The 24,512-nt window shown below is 40.8% G+C and overlaps 1 protein-coding gene across 1 annotated transcript in view; it reads right to left on the bottom strand.

The window, feature by feature from the left end:
- Window positions 1-417: 417 nt before the first annotated feature.
- Window positions 418-24,512, bottom strand: part of LOC149279226 (adhesion G protein-coupled receptor L1-like) — a 55,780-nt gene continuing 31,685 nt past the window's right edge. Inside the window, exons 6-21 of the mRNA XM_089501458.1 lie at window positions 23,598-23,701; window positions 22,596-22,781; window positions 22,296-22,334; window positions 21,696-21,879; window positions 21,230-21,352; window positions 14,636-14,841; window positions 12,307-12,477; window positions 11,570-11,779; window positions 10,993-11,213; window positions 9,904-9,970; window positions 4,446-4,537; window positions 4,155-4,323; window positions 2,969-3,176; window positions 2,731-2,856; window positions 2,290-2,307; window positions 418-1,118 (exon numbers count right to left, since the gene is read on the bottom strand). Coding sequence (XP_089357584.1) covers window positions 418-1,118; window positions 2,290-2,307; window positions 2,731-2,856; window positions 2,969-3,176; window positions 4,155-4,323; window positions 4,446-4,537; window positions 9,904-9,970; window positions 10,993-11,213; window positions 11,570-11,779; window positions 12,307-12,477; window positions 14,636-14,841; window positions 21,230-21,352; window positions 21,696-21,879; window positions 22,296-22,334; window positions 22,596-22,781; window positions 23,598-23,701 — 2,825 coding nt within the window. The remainder of the gene's footprint in view (window positions 1,119-2,289; window positions 2,308-2,730; window positions 2,857-2,968; window positions 3,177-4,154; window positions 4,324-4,445; window positions 4,538-9,903; window positions 9,971-10,992; window positions 11,214-11,569; window positions 11,780-12,306; window positions 12,478-14,635; window positions 14,842-21,229; window positions 21,353-21,695; window positions 21,880-22,295; window positions 22,335-22,595; window positions 22,782-23,597; window positions 23,702-24,512) is intronic.

Genomic DNA, 24,512 nt, shown 5'->3' with positions numbered 1-24,512 from the left:
AAATAATCATCCGACATCTACTTTCCCCCTTATCTGTCTTCTTACTGGCTTTACAACAATACTGTACATTTCAGCGCCAAACTCAATGTCGTTTCAGTAGCTGTTTGGAGAGGCATTTTTGGCACCCACAGTCCCTAACTGTATTGTTCACTCTCCCCCACCCACATACAGTTTACCCCTTTCCCAAACATATAGGGGGCAATGAAGAGGTGATACAAGGGGGTTCAGATTCCACTTGTGTTTCCAAACCAACTGTCCATTAGCCAAAACAGCAGCATGTTGTCCTCACCCCTGGCCCAACTTAGTATCCCCTGATATCCCCCTTCCTTCCAACTGGCTTTGCTTTCTTCTGTAATGGAGACGGGGCAGAATTTTCTAGGGAATTAATGTGTTGGTGTCAGGGGTGGGAGAATAAGTTCAGAGGCTGGTGATGAGCTGCATCTGCCCATCTCCCTCGGGCACTGACCCCTCCAGACCCAGAAATCCCTGGGGCATCTGGTAGAAGGCTTGTAACTGCCCCCGGGGTACAGACCCCAATCGGCTGGGGAAGTACATGGCATCTGCTCCCGTCGGTTGCGGGACCCCCTGGTGGCACGGCAGCATCTCCCCAGCTGAAGGCAGGCCTGGCTCAGGGCTGCTGTCTGGATACGGGGAGTCTCTGAGGTTGGTCATGCTTGTATAGAGGGAATCACGATTTGGTGAGTCACGTGGGGCAGCTTCAGCCTCTGACTCCTCCAGATCGCTTTGGTAGAGGATAGACTGTGCTCTCTGTAGAAGGAGAGGCTCCTCCAGAGCTTTGTACATGCGCTCCATCTCCAGGGAAGGGACCTCTCCACCATCTGCAGCTGCTCCCGTTGTTGCCTCTTCATCTCCTGTTTCTGTTGGTCCTCCGTGTGACTTTCCCCGTAGGTTGCTGTGCACTAGCTCTGAAATTATCATTTTTTCAAAAGCTGCTGCATCGGTCAGATTTCTTCGGCCTCCTCCACTACCATCTGTGAGCTTGGAAGGATCCGGAGGGAAATCTCCAGCGCGGAGGGAATAACTGTTATTAAAGTTACCATTGAGAGGAAGTGGAGGAAGAGGGTCTTTGCCACAAGGGTCTCGACTTAAGGTGTGCTCTAGAATTAATTTGACAAAGAGGACATGGTTAGTATGTTCCATGTTGCAAAACCAATTCAAAAATCAAAAGCTTCTCTGTCTTCCCAGCCTTATAGCAAAACTACCTATTCTATTTGAGACATGTGTACTTGTGGATATGATCTTAGCCTGAAATCGTAATTTTCAGTAAAAGCCTATATTTTAGACGAGTTCCAAAATTAAGCCCTAATTCCTTATTGTTAAGGCTTTCTTGTGTACTTGTCTGTATCAGGAGATGATTGGTATCACCTGCGTGTGTATATAATAAATATGTTTTTACAGAAGTTATGCATTCTTCAGATTGTACTTATCAGGCTCTAGAGACAAAAAGCACTGTATCAAGTAAAAGAGATATCAGTGGTCTTATACCTTTAAAGAAATTATAACAAGTAAAATGGATGTACGGGTTTAGAAGAAAATACTAGAAAACATGCAGAATTCCCTTACAAACTTTGATGTGGGAAAGGCTAAGCTAAGTCTCTTTTTTCAGATGTTTTTCAGTAAGAATTAACTGTTTAGTTACCTATAGATACTTTACATTTAATAGGAGTAGTTGGTTACTCTCAACTGGAACACGGTGAGTCTGAAGAATGCACGTCAGACATTTGTGAGGTCAGCCCTCCATTTTCTAGAATGGGCCTGAGACTTTATTGTTCTTTGAAGAAAAAAATGGCCCGGCTTAACTAACAGTGGAATCCCATGCCATCCCTATCGGTGGTTGAGAAAGCTTTCACAGTGACATGACACGTGAAGATTATAACCATATTTGTCACTTAAAGCCATATGTGGAAACTATCCAGGTTTTGTCCTGAGACTCCAGGTGAAGCTTTGCTTCTCCGGATCACCATGGAGAAAAACTGGGTTCCATTTCTGTATGTGGGGCTAGCCTTGCACGCAACATCAGCGACCCGCTGACCTTGCACACAACGTCAGCGGGTCGCTCACTGACTTCAGCGGATTGCCCATAACATCAGAGAGAGGGGTCTGGGTAGCTGGAGCGTGTACAGGCTTTGTCATTAAAGGGTTAATTATGTGTGAAATAAGTCTGTCTCAACATCATGCAACCTCGAACAGCATGGCATAATAGGAGTAGCAGCAGCAGCATGTGTCATATTGTTATGCTATTCCCATATAACAGCAGAATATACTTACTAGGATCTCTGAAGCTTCCTGCAGCAGTGAACAAATAAAAGAATGGAGGCAATGAAAGAGGGAATTTTGTGATGGGATCAGTGAGATGGAGTTGGGAGCAGTCAGCATATGGGAGAGAGGGTGTGAAAAAGAAATAAAAGGGGAAAGAAAGGCATACATTTAGCAATTTAATATATAAACATGGGAATTATATTACAATTCATACTGTTAGACATCCAGTCCATCATACAAGGTAACAAATACAGGCAGTCCTTACAATTACATCAGTTTAGGATTTAGGAAAAGATGACGTATCCGAAGTCAATAGATACAGAAATGGCTCAGTAAACACTATGCTTGTACATTTCTGAATTACTGTGTGTTATGGAAATGTCAAAAACTGTCTGCACATTTCCTTAATACAGGTGCATGTATAACATATACAGAAGTAGGTTGCGTTACCAGTGGCATTATATCCCGGAGATGAAGGACTGAAACCAACAGACTCTGTGATTAGCGTATTATATGGACTAGTGCCCACACGACTCTGCAGCACAGGATTGGTCAGCAGGTGGTTACCCATGGTGCCTTTGAAGAGCAGAGAAGAAGAGTCACGCTATCTATATATGCTTAAAGGCGCCTGATGATTTCACTGCATACTACACAACATAAAAATGAGAAGCATTCTAGAGCTACCAACCTCTATTGAGGGTTGGAGTACTATTGAGGTCTCCAGCGATGAAGGAAGACTCTGTCTGTTTCCTGACCGTGTCATTCCACATTCTGCGGATCCTGCTCTGCGTGTAGTAGCGGCTGTTAACAGTTGACTTGAGGGTCCCGTGTTCTGCCCCGGGGCCTCTTACGCAGCAGTACGAATGTCGCAAGCACTTACTGTACTCCTTGTGCACCTGCAAGGGAGGAGATCATAAAGAATGAGAAAAGCAGAAGAAACTACTACATTCCGAAACATCATATGGGGGACATGCATGTAATTATTATCCAATCGGAAAAAGAAAGATCCAAGGAAGGATGGTTATAATATACAAAGCATCATTTATCATATTTGAGTGAGGAAAGTGGGGGAATGGGACTCATCTAGTTCATACCAATTTTTTAACTGTTGATTACATAGGATTTCATATTAATATGTAATATGAACATATTTTTTTCTATAATTAATAGTACACACCAAGTGGCTCTAAGAAAAGTATCCACAAGGTATATTTACCCTACTTGCCCAAAACTAACCCTTAAAAATAAAATACAAAAATACACTGCTGCCAAAAAATGTGCGGGAACTTCACTGGTCACAGTAATCCTGTGATCAGAAATTATCAGATTATGCACAGGGAGTTTTTTTTTTTTTGTACGCCTAAAACGAATGCACCATTAGCACAGCAAAACCTATAACTGAGAAAAAGCCTGCAGACAACCAACTGGTAGTGTGCACACCTCACTTTAGAGCATTATGTTTCATGATGGAGTTAACATGACTCAAAATCATAAAAGCACATAATGACACCATAGAATGTGACGAGATTAAGCTTCTGTACAACAACATGGCATTTTCTAAAATAGTGCCACTGTTATACTGTTGTGCTTTGTTCGGCATTAAGGTGAGAACGCTCCTCTAATCTGGTTACAACCTAAGCAATCTTCTGTAATATTAGGTGATAAAGTGTTATGGCTGCACGTCTCTGCCCGGGAGTAATGTTCAAAATGAAATTTTTAGCTAAGGGACATGATAGGACTGCAGTGGTAGTTGAAACCCTGTCTGAGACGTGTGCATTGTTACAAGAAAACCCACACACAGTAGGCAATATATTTTAGGGTACAGCTGTCTGTCAGAGCACAGGGATCCTATATGTTGAAGGATCAACACTAACCTTCTTCTGCAGAGCACAGTGGAAGATAAAGATGAAAAGTCCCTGCAGAGCATTGAAGGTGGTGAAGAGATATGCCAGGACCAGAGACTCCTTATTAATGAAGAGAAGCCCAAAAGCCCACGTGAGACCGAGGAGGAAGAGGAGGGTAACTGCACCAAGAGCCCAAGACCTAAAAGATGGGAAAGAGGTTAAAAATCTTGTGGAAGACATATGTGCACCTTTCAAAGCCACGGTGCACCAGAAATGCGTAAAAAATATTAAGTAGGAGCCATGGGTAGGGTCAACCCTCACTTGATATTTTCCAGGCGACTGGAGTCTGGTTTTAGAACCGAGGAGGACCGAAGCATCTTATGGAGTGTGACCAATAGAATAAGGAGGTTCACCTACAAATAGAAAGAAGTATTTGAAAACAAAATGCATGACAGATTGCCTGTGCTGAGTAAAAAAAAAATAAAAAAAAAATACTTGTTTACTGTTCTTGTAGATTTAAAACTAAGAATCTTATAAAAAATGCAACCAGCTCTTTCCAGCAAGAGGAAAAACCTAAATCTGTTGGATGTACATTTTGGTGACCTCACCATGTTACATCATATGCTGCCAAACCACCCACCTCTCGCATAGAGTGAGTAAGAAATAAATATGCAATCCTATTTTTGCATTTTATTCAAATATAAACCAATGTTTACCCAGGGAATGACAAAACCAACTAACTAAAATTAAAATTATCCAGTTGTCCAATTGTCCAGTTTTTATTAGGATACTTATTCTATGGGTAAATATGAGAGAGAGAACAATTTAATGACAAAGAAAGGGAATACTTACTGTTAAGAGTGCTGTGTAGTGAGAGTGCAAAATATTCATTGACTGAACTCTTTATGTTCCGTTCTAATTATAGAAACTTCACTGCCCCTTTGAATTCTGATCACCCCTATCAGCTAAGATTTCTCTAGAGGTTAAAAAGTTGTTGGTAAATTTGTTCTGATGTCAAGGCAAAGAAAATGAAAGCAAGAAACAATGATCTTTACTTTTCCCTCGACAATCACAAAACGGCAATCACCAATGGAATCTAGCCAAGCAATATTAAACAACAGAAGCAAGAGTCCGAAAACAATAAAAAATAATGGCTGAACAACGTCATTTATCATATTCGACTAGCGCTTGTAGGACATTATATCCAAATCTGGCTCTGCTGAAAGTGCTAAGATACATCTTCTTTTATGTGAGAAGGGGACATGGAAGTTGAATAGACAGCTGCTTTACACATTTCATCTATTAATGTCAATGTCTTGATGGTCCATGGTATTGTTACTGCCTTTGCAGAATAAACACAGTCTGCAAAGGGTTCCTTGCACCCCTTTTTCTTGAGGTCATGGACAGGGTGATCCATATGTGTTCCCTGTGGGTCGTAACTGAAAAAGGCTCTCTAGTCATGTCTGTTTTCTTTTTTAACTTACAACATGGTTTATTCGTAAAGCCATGGATCTTGGATACTGAGAAATGTAGCAACAGCATTTAGTAATGTGATTGCAGTTCACCTGCGCTTGGTAGATACAACTGAATTTATGTAGTTTTTAAGTATATATAAAGAACAAGTCCTGACAGTAGGACAGTAAAAGGGTAATGTTCTGGGATTGTTGGCTTATGTCTATGGTTGATGGTTTTCAACTCTTAAGAAATTTTCAAAACCTTATTTGGTGCTGACTTTTGCAGATGAGTTGTGATCACTTTCTCCTCTGACATTGTCAGGGTTCAAAGTGCTAAGAAATTCCTAAAGAAGGCTATGTGAATTCCTGAGATGATTCTTGGACTTTTTCCAGAAATGTATTCATGTTTACATCTACCTAGGAGTTACAGAAGAGTGTGGCTTTCAACCAAACAAACTTCCCATCTGGTTTAACCCACCCTGCTCCTAATTTTACTTTGCTCCATATCATTATCTACTTATATCACCCCTACAGAACTCAGCAGTGTCCTCTTCTAGCATGGATCTTGCGATGTCGCAGGCATGGGTATTCCACATGTCCTTAGGAATGGCTAAGGTAAAGATAACATCTGGAATGGGGTAAACACATCCAACCCAATTTCCTGGGGATGTTTGCCTTCCACTAATAGAATAATAAGTTATTGCTTTTGACTGTCCCATATGTATATTACACATGATTAAAATAAAAGCACCATCACAATATTTTATCTACCTGTATTCTCTAGCCAGCTTTATTTGTTGATTGCGTGTTTTGTTCTTAATCAATAGTTATAGATTAATTCTAACATCACTTAGATGACTGCATCCATTTCAAATTTTCTTTATTTTATAGTTCCTGTCCTTTTACACAATACCTTTAGATATTGTCACAGGGCTAATAGGGCAGTATAAAGAAGTATAACTTTAGCTTTAAGATTCCTTGGACGCTGTTAAGTGTTGGCTCCACAGACTCACTAACATTTAAAAAAAATGCTTCGGTTGCTTATGGCCCTTACAAACTTTTGGTTTTCCATATGTGACATTCATCAATAATGCATTGTGTATGCAAATGCCAGTGAAATTTGTTGTACTGTGAGAACCTTTGCTGAATATAAAAAAAAATTACAGATCAGTAAAAGAGAAAACATGACCTTAGCTTCGGGATGCTACATAGTTTAGTGTGAGTTTAGGTTTTTCCATAGAAAAACATTGGCAGTAGAATCTTGTGGAAACCCTTCCCAGAACAGTGGAGGTTGTTATAGCAGCAAAGGGGGCCAACTCCATGTGAATTTTCTATTTTATTAAAAAGTATTCAAATGTTAGGTTATTGCTTTGATGTAAACTACAGAATGCATGTGTCTGCCCATACACATTGGGGGGAGGGGGGTTATGTAGAAAAAAACTGTTATTTTGTAAAGCTTGGCAAGTGGTCATTGTGGCAATCAATAGAATGTAGCTGATTATTGCTCTGCTGGTTGCCATGGTAATAGTACCAATTTTTTAAAATTTGCACCAGATTCCCTTTTTATGAACCTGTGCGGAAAAGTCCTTAAAAGGTCAATCAAGTCTATTATCCACCTGCTTAATTTGTTGCATTTCCATAAGCCAGTCTAGCCACAAGTGTACCAAAAGCATGACCACGTGCTGCTGTAAAATGCTGCTCGCTTTGCGGAAATCCAGGCTTTGTTACAGCTAACACTGGGCATGACTGCCACTTTCAGAAGCTTGTAACGTAATGCGGGTAAGATGTAGTTTTATCATAGGCAGCAGGAAAACACAAATCTAAGCTAAATGAACAAAAAGTATATTTTTCCTGACACTTTCCCGCATTGGCAACAGCCCTTAACACTGTATTTTTCTCATTTTGTTGCCAGAGTGCTAACAATTGCAGGTTTCAACAGTTATATCAGTGAAGTTATCTCATGTTCTTTTTAGCTTGATGACTATGTTCCGCTGCAGCCTCGGTTTCTGAAGCACTAGTGAGTTTTGATGTGCCCAATTAGTCTAATAGGTTTGAACGCTGTTTACTAGCGGAGAGGATGGAGGGCTCACTCAAATCTACCTATGTCTGTGAGTCATAAAACAACCTACAGACCCAACTGAGTGGGAAACCTGAGACAGCCAACAGATGCACCAATCTCCCGGATGTTTTTCCATAGAGCATAGAAAGCTTTGTGGGTAGAGTTTGGCATTTAAAAATCACTCAATTGCCTACAATAGTGACCTAGGGGCTTCAGATTAAAGTAAATTGCATGTTAAGAGTATCTTTCTAATGATTACATGACACCTAAACCTCAAAAAAAATACTTAAAATACTTCATAGGATATTTGTGTTTAATAAAATAAATAAAATCTTGTGGAAATTTAAAATGTTTCCATAGGATTTCCTTTTAATCCAGTAGTACGATTAACTGGTAGGAATATGTACAGTCATTGCTGTTTAATGATATTTAAAATGGGAAACTTCAAGTATCGTTGGAAGTGGAGTCTTAATATTTAATAAAATACAATAAGTGCTCTAAAGTACCTGGGCAGAATAGATCAAGAGAAAGTCCAGGGGCAAAACGTGTCGGGTATATGGTTGGCCACCATTCCTGATCATTCTTCAGGTAAGGGATGAAGACTACTCTTGACCCTTAGTTGTTCTGTGCCCTACGCTGACGTAATCCAGATTAAACTCTCATATGTGACAGCTACATCATCACTAGAGTAAAGAATATTTTCCATGAGATCTATTTTTTTTTAGGGCATTACATCAGCCAGTAGAAAAGCTTTGCCCAGAGTATTGGTTCCCATGAGTGTTTCCCTCTCCTGCACCGGTATATAATTCTAGATGGTCTAAGCTCCCTCTGGTTCTGGCCCTCTGCTGCTTACTGGGAAGTCGTCGTCCTTGTGGCTCATTGCATCTCTTTCTAAAATAATATATGGTTATAACACCCTTGTAAATGCTCTAGACTCTTATTTCACTGTATTTTTAGATGTATCTTCACAACATTCTGATCTGAGATAAAAATAATTTTAAACATAATCTTGTGACCAGCTCCTTTGCTTTGTAGCAGACATTGTTGCAGAAATAGCTTGAATGTTGTGGTTGAATGTTACAAAATACAGCAGCTGTCATAAATTCTAGAGAATTTTACATATAATTCAATGAAGCATTACAGGACATTTTGCTGGGAAGAAAAGATGGCTGCTCCCACTGTATTATTCTGGTAGAGGATTACTGCTGTGTTGATCACAAATTACAGCTTCAGGAAAGACTATAAATTTGTTGAAATTAATTACGTGGCAATTTATATTTAGGTAGAATTTTCCTTTAATCTTTGAACTCTTTGTTTGAAGCTACAGTCGAGAAGCCACATTTAATCAATAAGCTATTGTCTTTTATCTGGTAGGAAGCATGAGTGATATCGAACTGTTCTCCCAGAAAAATTATCCGCTGTAATGGGGATAATTGCCTCTTCTTGTCATTGATTAGCAATGCACTTCTATGTATAATCTAAATTAAATGCTCCACGTAAGTGAATACTATCAGTTATTTTTGGCACTCTCTTTTGGTAACTGTGTTATGCAGTGTTATGGTAAAGAACCAGTATTATACTATCTAAAGTTATTTATAGAGATCCCTTTCCTGTTGTTATATACATATGCAGTTGTTAAAGAAGGTATTCTCTACCCTTTACGAAGACATCATATGGATTGGCTGCTCCATGGCATGTTAGTTAATTTATGAATTGATCTTTTTCCCCCCAAACACAGATCACCTACTACCTGAAAATAGATTCCTGTTTCATCCATCACCATTGTCCAGCTCAATCATTATTTTTCAACAAATAAATTGTGACATTAGACTGAGATATGTTAAAGATGTATTGCTTGCCATGATTAACAGAACATAAATCATTTTCTTTTCATTGGTGTCTGAATCATTCCAGGTGTTATTTGAGCAGCTCACCGCTGTGTCTAAATTATACTGAAATTATATTCCTATAAAAGTAAATTTTTGGTGTTTGTAGCTCTTTATGCAGTCAGTGTCTGTTAGTTTTTTTTTTAAAAAAACCTTTTAAAATCAAAGTAACACAACTAGCACAGTTAAAAGTAGGACAGAAATTCTTGCTTTGATGAATATACATGAAAGCGAGAGGAGTGCGAAGATGAAAAGTGTGATAACTCTCCTTTCAATTTTCTTGTTTGAGAAGAATACAGGAAAGTTTGTAAATAAGTGAGATCTGAGCGAACAAAAGAGGGAGAGGACTTGAGAGGGCTGTATCTGTGCAAAGTACTTACCACAATAACCAGTGAAACAGGCCCAATGAAGCTCCAGATAAAGTAGTTATCAACCCTCAGCCAACATCTGTAGGATGGAACCAGGGAGAGAGGAACAAGTTAGGTGAATCCGGAACAAAAGAGAAGAGAAAGAGAAACAGAATGGAGGATAATTAAAGGGGATACAACAAGTTGGTGTCCTGGGCTGGAGTTCCCACTAGACACACCAGGCAAGTGCCTATAGCACCATATCATTATAGATGTCGTTAAAATATATACCAGCTTCCACATATGCTTTAAAGAAAGAGACTGCAAATAGTCTTTGTGTCAATGCCCTCCTGGAATGTGAACCTGGCCTTGTTAGTGATGGAGGAAATTCAGAGGATGGAAAAAGTGCAAGACGGCCTTATGTAAGAAAGAGTACTTTACAATATGAAAACATGACAGAAAGGCAAAGCGAAGGACCAACAAATAGTTGAAAAGGGACAGCAAGAGACGGATACAATCCAGGGGGGCAGTGAAAGAGGTATATGATCTCTCACCAAGTCCATTAAATAGGAATGTCTTAGGACGCGTGTGAGTGTGTACCTATCTATCTTACGTTTATCTATATATATTTATCTATGTGTATGTATATATAGACCTCTTACCAGTTCTCGTATATTACTGAATTACAAACGGTACATTAAAATTTCATTCTGGAGGAAATTTTCTTTTAAAACACTGGAACTCCTAATCCATGTGTGTACAGTTACCTTGGTGTTGTTTTGGTAAAACTACATGTAGGTCTAGTGCAATAACAAGCATTGTTTTCACCATGTAAGAACTAGTTCAGTTCTCCTAGTGAAATATAAATTCATGTGGAAGTAAATATTAAGGTTATTAATTTGTTGGCTTAAGTTGTCATTTAAGGAAGCAAGGAAATGGTTGAGTTAGCAGAGTTAGTAGGCCTAGTTGTGTAGCGCTTAGCCACTTTCTCACATGGTTTAAATCAAGTCACTGGCACTTTTGTGGTAAGAACTTTGTGGAATTATGATTAAAAATTTATTGTTTTCCCTTTATACCAGTAATTGCTTCATTAAAGCCTCAGCCTCACTGAGTGACACTCACGCTTTATCCGTTCCATAGCTCCTATAATCCACAGCCGCCGAAATTCCCACCACAAGTGCAGGGAAAACATATCCGCAGAGGTAGTAGTACTTGCGGCGAGAGTGCTCCGTTTCAAACACCTCCACTAACATGAGATAAAGCTGGACTCCCTCCAGGCACAACCAGGAGAAAGCTGACAAACTGAAGAAATGCAAAAGCCCTGCTAGTATGGGGCACACCACCTAAATGTGAAGCAAAAGGTGGGGGGGGGGACAGCAACAGAAAAAAGTTAAATATTTTAAAAGTAAATCATTGATCATGACCCATTTCTAGCCCAAACACTATCCTGCAGTGATACGAAAATACAAACCGGTAGTCCTAGAAGTTTGGTTATCTTTCTCTCATCTTATTTCAATAAACGTTATAGGCATAATATTATTATAGTTATAATAGCTTCAAATCCCGTTTAACCAACCCAATGTTGTATTTTACCAACAATTAAAACAAGAATTTGATTTCTAACACAGATTGCTCGTATAAGGTATTTCTGAGTGGGGTAACAAGTAGGACATTTTCAGGAAAGCGAGCATTTTGATACCTGGTACTGTGTCTTGTCAATGCCGGTGAGGAAGAGTAACTCTGCCAGAAACAGACTGACACACAGGTTCTTGTGGATGGTGTTTCTGTCAGTCTGGAGACCTCGCAGGAAGCAGAATGTAGAGATACAGATTCCGAGACAGACCAGAGAAATCACAATGCCCACCCAGGAGATGACCGAGAGCAGCAACTCATTAATACGGCCCTGGTACTGAAAGATACAACAGTCAGAGAGTTCACTTCTAAATTACAAGGTCCTACATATACGGGTGCTGGAAACTGCTTCCACACTAGTTCAACGTTCATACAAGATTTATTTAGTGTTATTCAGAACATCATAATTCCTTTCATACTGTGACTTTCAATTACTGTATAAACGTCAGCATTTCAGTCCCATGTGGCATGACAAAGGTGCACGCAGAACTGAAACATTACTGTTTTTGTGGTGCATTAGATCCAGTATAAATAGAATGAATGCATGCTGGATCATTTCATGTATGTGATAAACTGCAAATAGCCTCTCCAAAAATAGTAATGGTTTCAAAGCTGGAAATATAAAAAGGACACCAAGGAGAGCAATAGCTGACGTAATTATTGCGTATTATGGCATTAAAAAGTAGTAGGTGCAAAAATAAAGGTGAAAAACCAGACAGAATTGTAGATACAAGTCCTTGTACTCAGGAGACACATCACCGGGCAGGCAATGGTAGAAAGTCAGATTTTTGAGATTCAGCTCACCATGTCCCTGTGTGACATCAAAACAGCAAAGTTGGTGAGATGGCTGCATGCGCAGGTTGTGTGAGTCTTGTTCGTGTGAAGCAAACGACAGCCCTGGGAAGACCAGTACCCCAACATAGAGCGTTCAGAGTAGTTCCAAAACGTGCAGTTGGCATTGAAGTGGTTTTTGGTCTGAGAGATAAATAAATGGTAGAAAACGTTAGCATTTTAACTGATAATGGATCCCTCATCTGCCACGCCAATCCAGCTCTGCAACTCTTGTTCAACACGCTGTATTATTCTTACAACACGTCACCGAGATTTTCTTAAAAGCTTGCTCATAAAACATGGATTTATAATGCATGTAAATTTGTGTTAAACATTTTTCTTCCCAACAATGACTGTTTCATGTACTTCCATATTTCACATTTCTCCCTAACATAGATCACAGGAAATAAAATGTTGACTAATAACTCCATACACTTGAGTGACCTGCACACCTTGTGTGAATTCTGCCTTAACGTCCCAGTATATCATGTGTTCTAACTGTCACAAATTGGAGATATTTCTCTTCAATGATCTGAACAGAAATATCTGAAATAGTTTTTATCATTCATTTTGCAGTGTACGTAAACAGTGATTTAATCATAAAGGAGCTTGTGGTAGGTTTTCTTTTTAAACTAAATAATATTTAAGGTAAAACCATATAAAGTATATGAACAGGAGTTTGCCCCTCATCCTATCATAAAGCTCACAATACAGTACATTACATTTAATGTATCTCCAAAAACATGTTGTGAAGTACCGTATTTGCTCGATTATAAGACGACCCTGATTATAAGACGACCCCCCAAAATCTGAATATTAACTTAGGAAAAAAGAAAAAGCCTGAATATAAGACGACCCTAAAGGAAAAAAGTTTTACCAGTAAATGTTAATTCATGTAAACTATTTTTTTTAATAAAAGCTATGATTGAGAAAAATATTTTTTTTGTTTTTATTTCTTGTATTTTCCAGCCTGTCCCCCAGTTACGCACATCTGCCCCCAGGCTTGCCACACCAATATGGCACTGTGGCCCATGATATGCCTTTTAACCCTCTATATGCCACTGTGCCCCATGGTATGCCTTTTGACCCCCTATATGCCACTCTGCCTCCAGAAATGCCTTATACCCCTATATCCCATTCTGGCATTTAGGGGGTTAAAATGCATATTATGGGGCAGAGTGGCATATAGGGAGGTATAAGGCATTTCAGGAGGCAGAGTGGCATTAAGGGAGTTAAAAGGCATTGTATAGAGCACTCTGCCTCCAGAAATGCCTTATACCCCTATATCCCATTCTGGCATTTAGGGGGTTAAAAGGCATATTATGGGGCAGAGTGGCATATAGGGAGGTATAAGGCATTTCAGGAGGCAGAGTGCTCTATTAAATGCCCCCTTAACGCCACTCCAGAAATGCCCTATGCCCCCATTTAACTAACACACACACACACACACACACTCTCTCCCCCCCCTCCCCTCTCCTCTCTCCTCTCTCCTCTCTCCCCTCTCAGCCCTCTCTTACCGGTGCTTCCAGCCGGGGCAGCGGGTTGACGTCGCCTTCTGCTGCAGCCGGAAGGAGGTGGAGTTGGCAGCGGGGGTTTGTATGCGTCCGTCGCGTATACTTTCCCCGGCTGTCAGAGATCAGAGATCTCTGACAGTCGGGGAAGGTCTACGCGACGGACGCAGACAACCCCCGCTGCTAGCCACACCTCCTTCCGGCTGCAGCGGACGTTGTCTACGCGGATCACGTAGACGTCAACCCGCTGCCCCGGCAATACAGCAGGAAGCACCGGTAAGTGTGTATGATGGGGGGGGGGGGGGGTGAGACAGGAGGATCCAGGTCCCCTGCAGCGGTGCGGGGGATCTGGATCTTAGTCTCCTAATCAGACTCTATTTGAGGTCTGATTAGAAGACGACCCCGATTAGAAGACGAGGGGTATTTTTCAGAGCATTTGCTCTGAAAAAAACCTCGTCTTATAATCGAGCAAATACGGTAATCTATTGGGAATCTTACGATGTATAAGCAACAACCAAATAACATAAACATGTAAGGATATTTCTAGTTATTGGTTTTTTTTTTTTATTCGATTCTTTTTGTATTTTTTATACTACTGTAGAATGGCAGCTTCAAATTAGGCATGTACCACGTGAATTCTTTGTAACAAAGAGCCATAGACAAATGCATGGAAGGGATAGGTTTCCTCGATGCACAAAAATCTTCCTTGATGTATTTCAGGACAGTCTGATCTATTCTGTTTTGTGACATTTTCCTTTCTCACTATGCAAGAGCTTTTCTTGCTGTGTCACCTGTAGATGTGGCAATGTGAATATCACAGGGTCCATGAGGAAGACTCGGCTGGACTCCTTGTTAATTGAGGCCGCGATGATCTGCGAATTCACCACCAGTGAGTGTCCCGTGGTGCCACTCTCTCCTCCAATACGCACAGTCGAGTTTTCAGTGGACAGGAATAACCCCAGGTTATTGTACAAAACGAAGACCACCTTTACAACCCCTATAGGAAAGACACAAAGAACATAAAGGACAGATGATATAACTGAAATATGGATATCACAGGAAACAACAATTTTTTTCCAAATTATTAAATAGTTACCAAACCTTTTGGCAACCATTATCATAATGCTGTATCTGGTAAATATTCCCATTAAGTATATGGGAGGAAATGTTTCAGACAAAACACATTGAAAACTTTCTAAATCTTCTTAATAAACCTATGAAATAAATATATATATATATATATATATATACAGGCCCGGACTGGCCATCGGGCACACCGGGCGTTTGCCCGGTGGGCCGGGCCACGGCAGGGCCGCATTGACTTAGGGGCTGATGGAGCTGCAGCTCCAGGCCCCTACCCTACCTCGGGCCGCATTAACGCAGGGCATAAGGGGCACCTGCCCCTTAAGCCCGCCGCAACTGCGACCGGGTCCGCCACTCTAAGGGGCCGGGAAGTCCCCACCAAGGCCGGCCTTACGGGTCTGCGGCCGCACAGGGTTTCAATTAAAACATCGGGGTTTTTTTAACTTTATTTAACGTCCTCCATAAAGGATGTTAAATAAAGTTGAAAAAAAACCCCGATGTTTTAATTTAAACCCTGTGCGGCCGCAAACCCCTAAGGCCGGCCCTAGTGGGGGCTTCCCGGCCCCTTAGAGCAGGACCGGCCTTTGGGGTGTGCGACTGCACAGGGCGTCACACTCTAGGGGGCGGTCCGCACCGGGTGCCGCTCATCAGGGGGTGCCAACTTGCGGCACCCGGCACCCCTCCAGAGACGGACAGTAATGTCCGCCGCTGGAGGAGCAGGCTCGCAAGGGAGCCGTATCGGAGGTCTTTAACAGACCTCCGGTTCCCGTGAGTGATTTTAAGCCGGGTTCAACCCGGCTTAAAATCACTCAAGGGAGCCGGAGGTCTGCTAAAGACCTCCGATACCGCTCCCTTGTGATCCGCGCGGCAACAGCTGCTGTGTGCCGGGGTTTGTTGTTAGATCACGGCGCACAACACTGAAGCCGCGCCCACCGCTGTCCGTGCCCTCTGACCCGGAAGAAGACAGAAGAACTGAAGAAGAGGAGCGAAGAGGAGGAAAAGGAGCTGTAAGGAGAAAAGAGGAAAGGTAGGAAAATATTCAGTGAGAGTGGATTAGTATATATGTGTGGATTGGTATATATATGTGTGGATTGGTATATATGTGTGGATTGGTGTATGTGTGGATTGGTATATATGTGTGGATTGGTATATATGTGTGGATTGGTATATATGTGTGGATTGGTATATACCGTATTTGCTCGATTATAAGACGAGGTTTTTTTCAGAGCAAATGCTCTGAAAAATACCCCTCGTCTTCTAATCGGGGTCGTCTTCTAATCAGACCTCAAATAGAGTCTGATTAGGAGACTAAGATCCAGATCCCCCGCACCGCTGCAGGGGACCTGGATCCTCCTGTCTCACCCCCCCCCCCCCCATCATACACACTTACCGGTGCTTCCTGCTGTATTGCCGGGGCAGCGGGTTGACGTCTACGCGATCCGCGTAGACAACGTCCGCTGCAGCCGGAAGGAGGTGTGGCTAGCAGCGGGGGTTGTCTGCGTCCGTCGCGTAGACCTTCCCCGACTGTCAGAGATCTCTGATCTCTGACAGCCGGGGAAAGTATACGCGACGGACGCATACAAACCCCCGCTGCCAACTCCACCTCCTTCCGGCTGCAGCAGAAGGCGACGTCAACCCGCTGCCCCGGCTGGAAGCACCGGTAAGAGAGGGCTGAGAGGGGAGAGAGGGGAGAGAGGAGAGAGGAGAGAGGAGAGGGGAGGGGGGGGAGAGAGTGTGTGTGTGTGTGTTAGTTAAATGGGGGCATAGGGCATTTCTGGAGTGGCGTTAAGGGGGCATTTAATAGAGCACTCTGCCTCCTGAAATGCCTTATACCTCCCTATATGCCACTCTGCCCCATAATATGCCTTTTAACCCCCTAAATGCCAGAGTGGCATATAGGGGTATAAGGCATTTCTGGAGGCAGAGTGCTCTATACAATGCCTTTTAACTCCCTTAATGCCACTCTGCCTCCTGAAATGCCTTATACCTCCCTATATGCCACTCTGCCCCATAATATGCATTTTAACCCCCTAAATGCCAGAATGGGATATAGGGGTATAAGGCATTTCTGGAGGCAGAGTGGCATATAGGGGGTCAAAAGGCATACCATGGGGCACAGTGGCATATAGAGGGTTAAAAGGCATATCATGGGCCACAGTGCCATATTGGTGTGGCAAGCCTGGGGGCAGATGTGCGTAACTGGGGGACAGGCTGGAAAATACAAGAAATAAAAACAAAAAAAATATTTTTCTCAATCATAGCTTTTATTAAAAAAAATAGTTTACATGAATTAACATTTACTGGTAAAGCTTTTTTCCTTTAGGGTCGTCTTATATTCAGGCTTTTTCTTTTTTCCTAAGTTAATATTCAGATTTTGGGGGTCGTCTTATAATCAGGGTCGTCTTATAATCGAGCAAATACGGTATGTGTGGATTGGTATATATGTGTGGATTGGTGTATGTGTGGATTGGTGTATACGTGTGGATTGCTATATACGTGTGGATTGCTATATACGTGTGGATTGGTATATATGTGTGGATTGGTATATATGTTTGGATTGGTAAGTGTGTGAGAGTGATGGGTGTTATGCTGTACCATTTCCAATGTCTTTTTCATGATCTAATTATGCTCTAAAAGTACATCATAACTCCCATCACTCTATACTGTTCCATACAGTGGCAGAGCTGGGAGGCAGAGGCCTTGCACCCTCACCGCAGGACTCCTGAAAGGTAAGTGAACTTCAAAGAGGGAGAGGGTAGATAGTTATGAGGGGGTAGATAGGGAGAAGGGCGTGAGACGGGGGAAAGGGGGTAGATAGGGGAGAAGGGAGTGAGAAAGGGTAGATGGGGCAGAAGGGAGTGAGAAGGGGTAGATAGGGCAATCATACTCCTATCATGCCAAGTCTGCGAGTACATCCTGGAATCTGGGTATGCCTGGGCATGATAGGAATGTGATTGCTGTTAACAATCATATATATATATATATATATATATATATATATATATATATACATATAATATTGTTTTTTAATTGTTTTGTCCTATTTTGGTGTGTTACTTACTTTAAATAAAAGGGTTTTTTTTATGGTGTGGGGAGGTCATATTCGGTTTCGGACAGGTAAATGCTGCATTTTCGGTTTCAGTCCAGAATTCGTTTCGGTGCATCCCTACTACTAAGCCAGACAATGAAGTGGTAGGCCTACACCACAACAATGTTTGGCGTAGTATATAGTGATTGGGGTTATGCTGCACTATTGTCAATGTCTGGCTCAATGTATAGTGATAGGGATTACGCTGTACCACTGTCAATGTGTGCCTCAGTATATAGTGATAGGTGTTATGCTGTACCACCGTCATTGTCTGCCTCAGTATATAGTGGTAGGTGTTATGCTGTACCACCGTCAATTTCTGCCTCAGTATATAGTGATAAGTATTATGCTGTACCACCGTCAATGTCTGCCTCAGTATATAATGATAACAGTGAGAAGAGGCAGAGGTGGTAGATAGTGATACAGGGGGATAGATAGTGAGAAAGGGGAGTTTTGTTACAAGTTTTTATTCCTTTCTTTTTTTGGGATGGGGGGGCACCAGAGGAGTAGTCCGCACAGGGCGCCAGAACACCTAAGGCCGGCTCTGCCTTAGAGTGGCGGACCCGGTTGCAGTTGCGGCGGGCTTAAGGGGCTCTGCCTTAATGCGGCCATATAGGCCCAGTCAGTCCGGTCCTGACTGGGCCTATTTTAAGGTAGGAGCCTGGAGCTGCAGCTCCATCAGCCCCTAAATCAATCCTGCCCTGCCACAGGCGCGGTCGCAGTTGCTGCTTGCTCTGGCAACAAGGTAAATAGGGTGAGGGAAGGGGCTGCAGTGAGAAGGGGCAGAGGGGGGTTAGGTAGTGAGAAAGGGGGAGAGGGGATAGATAGAGGCGGTACATATTGAGAAGTGGGGAAGGGGGTTACATAGTGAAAAGGGGGAACATAGTGAGAAGGGGCAGATAAGATGATGAGAGGGGGTAGTGTGAATGCGTATGAGAATGAATGAATAAATGTGTGGATGAATTGTGTGAATGCGTATGACAATTAATGAATTCATGTGTGGATGAATTGCTTGAATGATTTGTGAGACTGCATTAATGAATGTGTTAATGATTTGTGTGAATGATTAAATGCAAAGATGGTACATGAAGGGTGGGCTTTAACAATAAATAAATAAATATGGGCTGCTCAGGCTTAAATGCCCGGGCCTATTTTTTGTCCCAGTCCGGGCCTGTATATATACACACATACATACATACACACACACACATTATCTGTATGCCAGTGAGGACAACTATCTGCTTATTATGAAAGTATTTTAGTAGTAAATTTGTGACATTAATACTTCCTTAGAAGGGTCCCTTGGTGACATTTTTCTATAAAAGAGTATCTCCTTCACTTCACTGGTGGAATAACTGTGAAATTACTTCTAAGAATCCCATTCTGTTTATGTGCTGTACAATTACTATTAGCACCAAGAAATCCACAGGACATTTTTCTGCTTTTGTGCCAACATTTATATAAACAGGAATCTAAGTAATATTAATGAATTTCCAGTTTATGTATAACTTTGCACATCGCTGAAGAGCATACGGCTGCATAAAAATGGTAGCACCAAAGGTCAATATCTTAAATGTTGTTAGGCTCCTTTTATTTATAGTTTATTTTACCTTCAAAGAAACCTGATGTTGAAAAAAATGTTAACATGTCCAAAGACTACATTTAACACCTAAATAAGTATAATGTGTTCATTTGTTTGCTTTAAAGGCAAATATGGTGGCAGAGTGGTCCATGATAATTTAGTTACTGGGAATACTGTTTCCCTAACTTTTCTAATGTTAGAGCAAAGCATAACTACAACTGACAAATGGTACCAAGGGCAAATGGAGATCGAATTAAAACAAGTTTGGGCAACCTGTATTCCTCAGGATCTAATTGAACATCAGATGCTCTCAACCACAACTGAACACTTTTTATTATGTGAATGGATCAGTAAAATACTTATTTGTTACAAAAAGGTCATGGAAACTAGAGTAGTCAAGTATGTGTAGACTTTTAAAGTTTTGTAATTTTTTGGGATGACAAACAAATTGTAAGTGCCCCCAGGCTTCAACAAATCTATTTGTATCTGAACAGAAACCAGCTAAAGAGTAGAGTGTGAAGAGCCATACTATAACAATGCTGTTAAGTAGAGGCCTCATGATTCTGTTCATTCAGAATGGTTCACATAGAATCATGTTGACAATCAAGTTTGATCAGCTCAATTGAATTCAGGGACTCGACAATTCATTAACTGTCTACTTGACCGCAGTTTGTCAAGTCAAATGACGTCAACTCAACCAACAACTCTCAGCAGGTAGCTATGAAAAGCTTTGCAATTTGTCTATTCACAGAATATCCTAAACTCTAATAAAATAGGAACTCTAGCATGTTAAACTTTACCATTTAATACATATTGCTTAAAGCCCTATAGAAAGGGTGCGAAAAAATAAAAACTTAATGTAGCCCTGCTAATAAAAATCTAATAAATGCATTTGCTAAAGTGCTCACAAGCATCGCTTAGTCAGTCCTTCACCCCCCCCCCAGCTCTATTAGAATGTGATTTATATGATTGCAAATTACTTTATTACCCTATTGACCAGTGCGATATAGGTTTTATGGAACAGGCAGTTTACTCTTTAGATTATCAGGGATCAGACTAGGGATATTTTTCTACTTTTCTATCTTGTGAGTGCTTTAGCAAGTGCACATATTAGATTTTTTTTACTAACAGGACTACATTAAAAGTTGTATTCTATCTCACCCCTTGTCTATGGGGTTTTTAAGAAATATGTACTGTACAATATGTACTATGTACTGTAAATGTACTAAGGTTCCTATTCTATTAGAGTTTAGGTTTTTCTTTAGTGGTGCTCCCTTGTTAGTGTGAATAGGATATACTAAGACAAAGATAGGTTAGTCACAGAATAGACAAAAAGTCAGATTAAAAAAAGGGTTTTCACCATTGACTTGACCAACGGATTCCCCATGATGACTTGTAAGTGTGACAGATAGACTCACCAATCGACTTGACAGCAGTCAAGTTTAACTCAGCTGCATTGTGAATGATCTCTATCTGTCCACCCATTATCAGATTAAGTGGGTTGGTGATGTTCATCACAATTGTAATTCAATAACGGGCAGAAAAATAAAGGCTACCAAAGGATTTGAGAAACAACCTTCTCAACTAATTTCACATCAAATATACAGAAACCTGATCAAAAAATTAGCTCACCATTGCGACTGTTCTGTTTGATAGAGTTGGCAGAAAGCTGAATAGAGCTGACACTGAGATTGTCCTGAGGAAAGATAAGCTCGGTGACTGCACCTTCAGTGTTGACCACCGATACCTCCAGCACTAAACAAGAGACACAACCACAGGATGAAAAAAAAAAACCCAATAACAGAAGAAAGGTCAAAATGTTCAATTAAAGTATTTGTAATTGAAAAGGTGAGTGTAGAAAATAAATAGAAAGGTGATGAATGGGGACAGAACCACACAAAAGCAAGTAAAAAGTGTTAGAGGTGAAGAATAAGAGAGTAAGCAAACTTAACAGATTTGTGGTTTTTTTTGTAGGGAATTCAGTTCATTAGTAAAGATGAAGTAGAAGCTTGAAAAGTTAAATATTTTTTTATATATAACCAAATTAGCCTCATTAGTCACAGTGTTTTGGAGGACAGTAAACCTTCAGTTGGCTTACCAACATTAGAACGTGCGGTCTGGAACCGTGCCGGCTCCTTAATGTTGTCGGCCAGTAAGAAGGCCCCTTCTTCCATTATGTCCAATAACATTGTGGCAGCATGTTCCTGCTCAGTCACATTCATATCCCTCCACGAGGGGAGCGCCTCAGGACGCAAGAGGTTGTCAACAGTTTCTACCACAGCCTGTGACATAGACACCAACAGTACATTACAGTATACCGCATGTGACAAAACACAAAGGGGACATTGCTGTCTAAAACTGAAATAGAAATATAGGGAAACAGCAATAGCATATCACAAACAGAGGATAAACTAACATCTTCGAAACCACTTGTGCATTTGCTGTTTGATACACACTGTGATATCAGTATAACTCACACTTGAGAGTGTGCAGAGAACATAACAGTGATTCTTCTGAATAAACAAAACAAACTTTGCCAGACAGCGCAAACATGATATCAGGCACACAATATCTTTTCTCAATTTTTCTATTTCTGACACTGGCACACACACTGTATACGGATCACTATGTAAATTTTTGTTGCCACATCCCACACAAAGGAATGGAAAGCATTGTACAAAGCGATGTCTGTCCTTACCTTAATGTAGTCCTTGCAGGTCCTCTCCCTCTTGTGCATCTGTAATAAAAATAAAAAATGTGACTTAAGGTGACAAGAGATTCCCCTTGTGCAGCAATGAAAGAGTGTGAACGGAACAGATGGCAATGCTGTCAGAAGATTATGGGGTGTGAAATGTTTGCAGTGGCTGACAACTGGTAATATTTTTGGGGTATTAGTGTGACAGCAGCATGGGTGATGCACTTTTAAGTTGACTTTTTGTTCCAGGTGGAAGAGGTGAATGTTCAGGAGTTAGAACATTAACAAGTTTAAAAAGATTACTCTGTTATAATTTTTGCCGGCACTCTCTCTCTCTACTGGTCTTAGAACTTGTAGTTGATGGTCGAGTATATCCAAGAGCTGATCCAGTAGACGGACAGACGAAGTGACGTCCCCAGCGTAAATCTGTCCACGTGTGTGGCGGGCCAGCTCCCCTGCTATGTTGGCAGCATTTTCCCCACTCTTGATCTGTGGGCCAACAAAATATTGGTGAAAACAATTAGAAGTGGATTCTAGAATCTACACAAATAGTAATGGCACATATATAAGAGTGGTGGAGGAGAAGTAAAAAAAAAAAAAATAGAGAGACTTATTCAAGCTCGTCCACAAATAGAATTGTTTATCTTAGCACGTGCACACGAAAATCCCTCTATAGCACAAAGTATTGGTGATAAATATGTGGCCACACCTTTCAAACTCGCTAACCCTACCAAACAGCAACTATATCTTTATATCTACATTTATTTCCTGTCCCAAACTCTCTGTCATAGTGCTGGTTCCAATATTTATTCAGCCCAACCATAAACAACAATCACAGCTAAAATATAGACAACAGTAACCAGTATTAATACAGACAGCTACAGCCAATAACAAACAGTGACAACATCAGAGCCAAGAACTAACATCAGATACATCGAATACAGAAATAGCAAACAGGGCCACCACAGGCAGTGATTATTGTATCATGCCATTAAGTGCAAAGATTGTGAAGTTCACAAAAAATACCATGGTGTCAGTAAAGTATTTCCTGCTGTGATATATTTGGCTGTCAAATATACAGTTGTCATATATAGAGTGAACACGAACACATTGGCAATCTCTGGATGACTGTTTACATGGAACCCAGTTGACGATGCTGCACAGCATGGGACAGTACTATAACAAGGCATCCAAATTACATATTGTATGTGTAAATGTGTGCCAGTACAGAAGTTAATTACATTACTAACTCAGGACCTCTAACACAATGATCCAATTTAGAATTGTCCTACATATACTCCTTACCTTCTGGGCCACCTGGTTGACCCACGGAGAAGTACAGTTGCTCAGGTCTGGACCACGTGGATTCCATACACCCAGTGATGGCAGACAGAGGAATGAGGCAATGCCTATGAAGAAGTACCGGAAAAAACTTACTGTCAATAATCTTATTGGCCTTAAAGAAGATCACTTTTCCCAAATCATACATTTTATGTTTTGGTGCAATAAAAGATGATAAATAATAAACTAAAATATATAAATAATAGTGTTAGCAGACTTTCTCTTGATACCACTTTTTTAATAGTATCTCATTTGGTGTGAATAATATGTTGAAAAAAATGCATGGGTTTTTAATTTTATAAGGAAAATGCTCCCTCACATACTAAATAATTTTACTTACTTTTGAACTTTGGATTTAGGGCAAAGAAGGGGTTATTTTTAATGTATATTTCTAGTTGGAAATTTCTAGTTGGAGTGTTTGGCACTTCTTATTACCGTATTTGCTTGATTATAAGACGACCCTGATTATAAGACGACCCCCCAAAATCTGAATATTTATGAAAAAAAAAAAGCCTGAATATAAGATGACCCTATAGGAAAAAAGTTTTACCAGTAAATGTTAATTCATGTAAACTATGTGAACAATATTTTTTTAATAAAAGCTATGATTGAGAAAAATATTTTGTTTTTATTTCCTTTTTTTTCAACCTGCCCCCCCAGTTATGCACATCTGCCCCCTGGCTTGCCACCCTCTAAGTGCCACTGTGCCCCATGATATGCCTTTTGACCCCCTATGTGCCACTCTGCATGATTATTTTAATTGAGTTATTTCCCTCATTGTTAAGTTGTTGATGATTGGTTTAGGTAGTCTTTGTAAGTGTGGGGACAGAAAAGTGAGAAAACTTGGGACAGGAATGTAATTAGATAATGTTAGTTTGC

This window comes from Sceloporus occidentalis, unplaced genomic scaffold (assembly GCF_023333645.1).
Source record: "Sceloporus occidentalis isolate IW3139 unplaced genomic scaffold, rSceOcc1.0.p SCAF_174, whole genome shotgun sequence".
Classification (NCBI taxonomy): Eukaryota; Metazoa; Chordata; class Lepidosauria; order Squamata; family Phrynosomatidae; genus Sceloporus; species Sceloporus occidentalis.
This window is presented reverse-complemented; position numbering and strand designations above follow the sequence as displayed.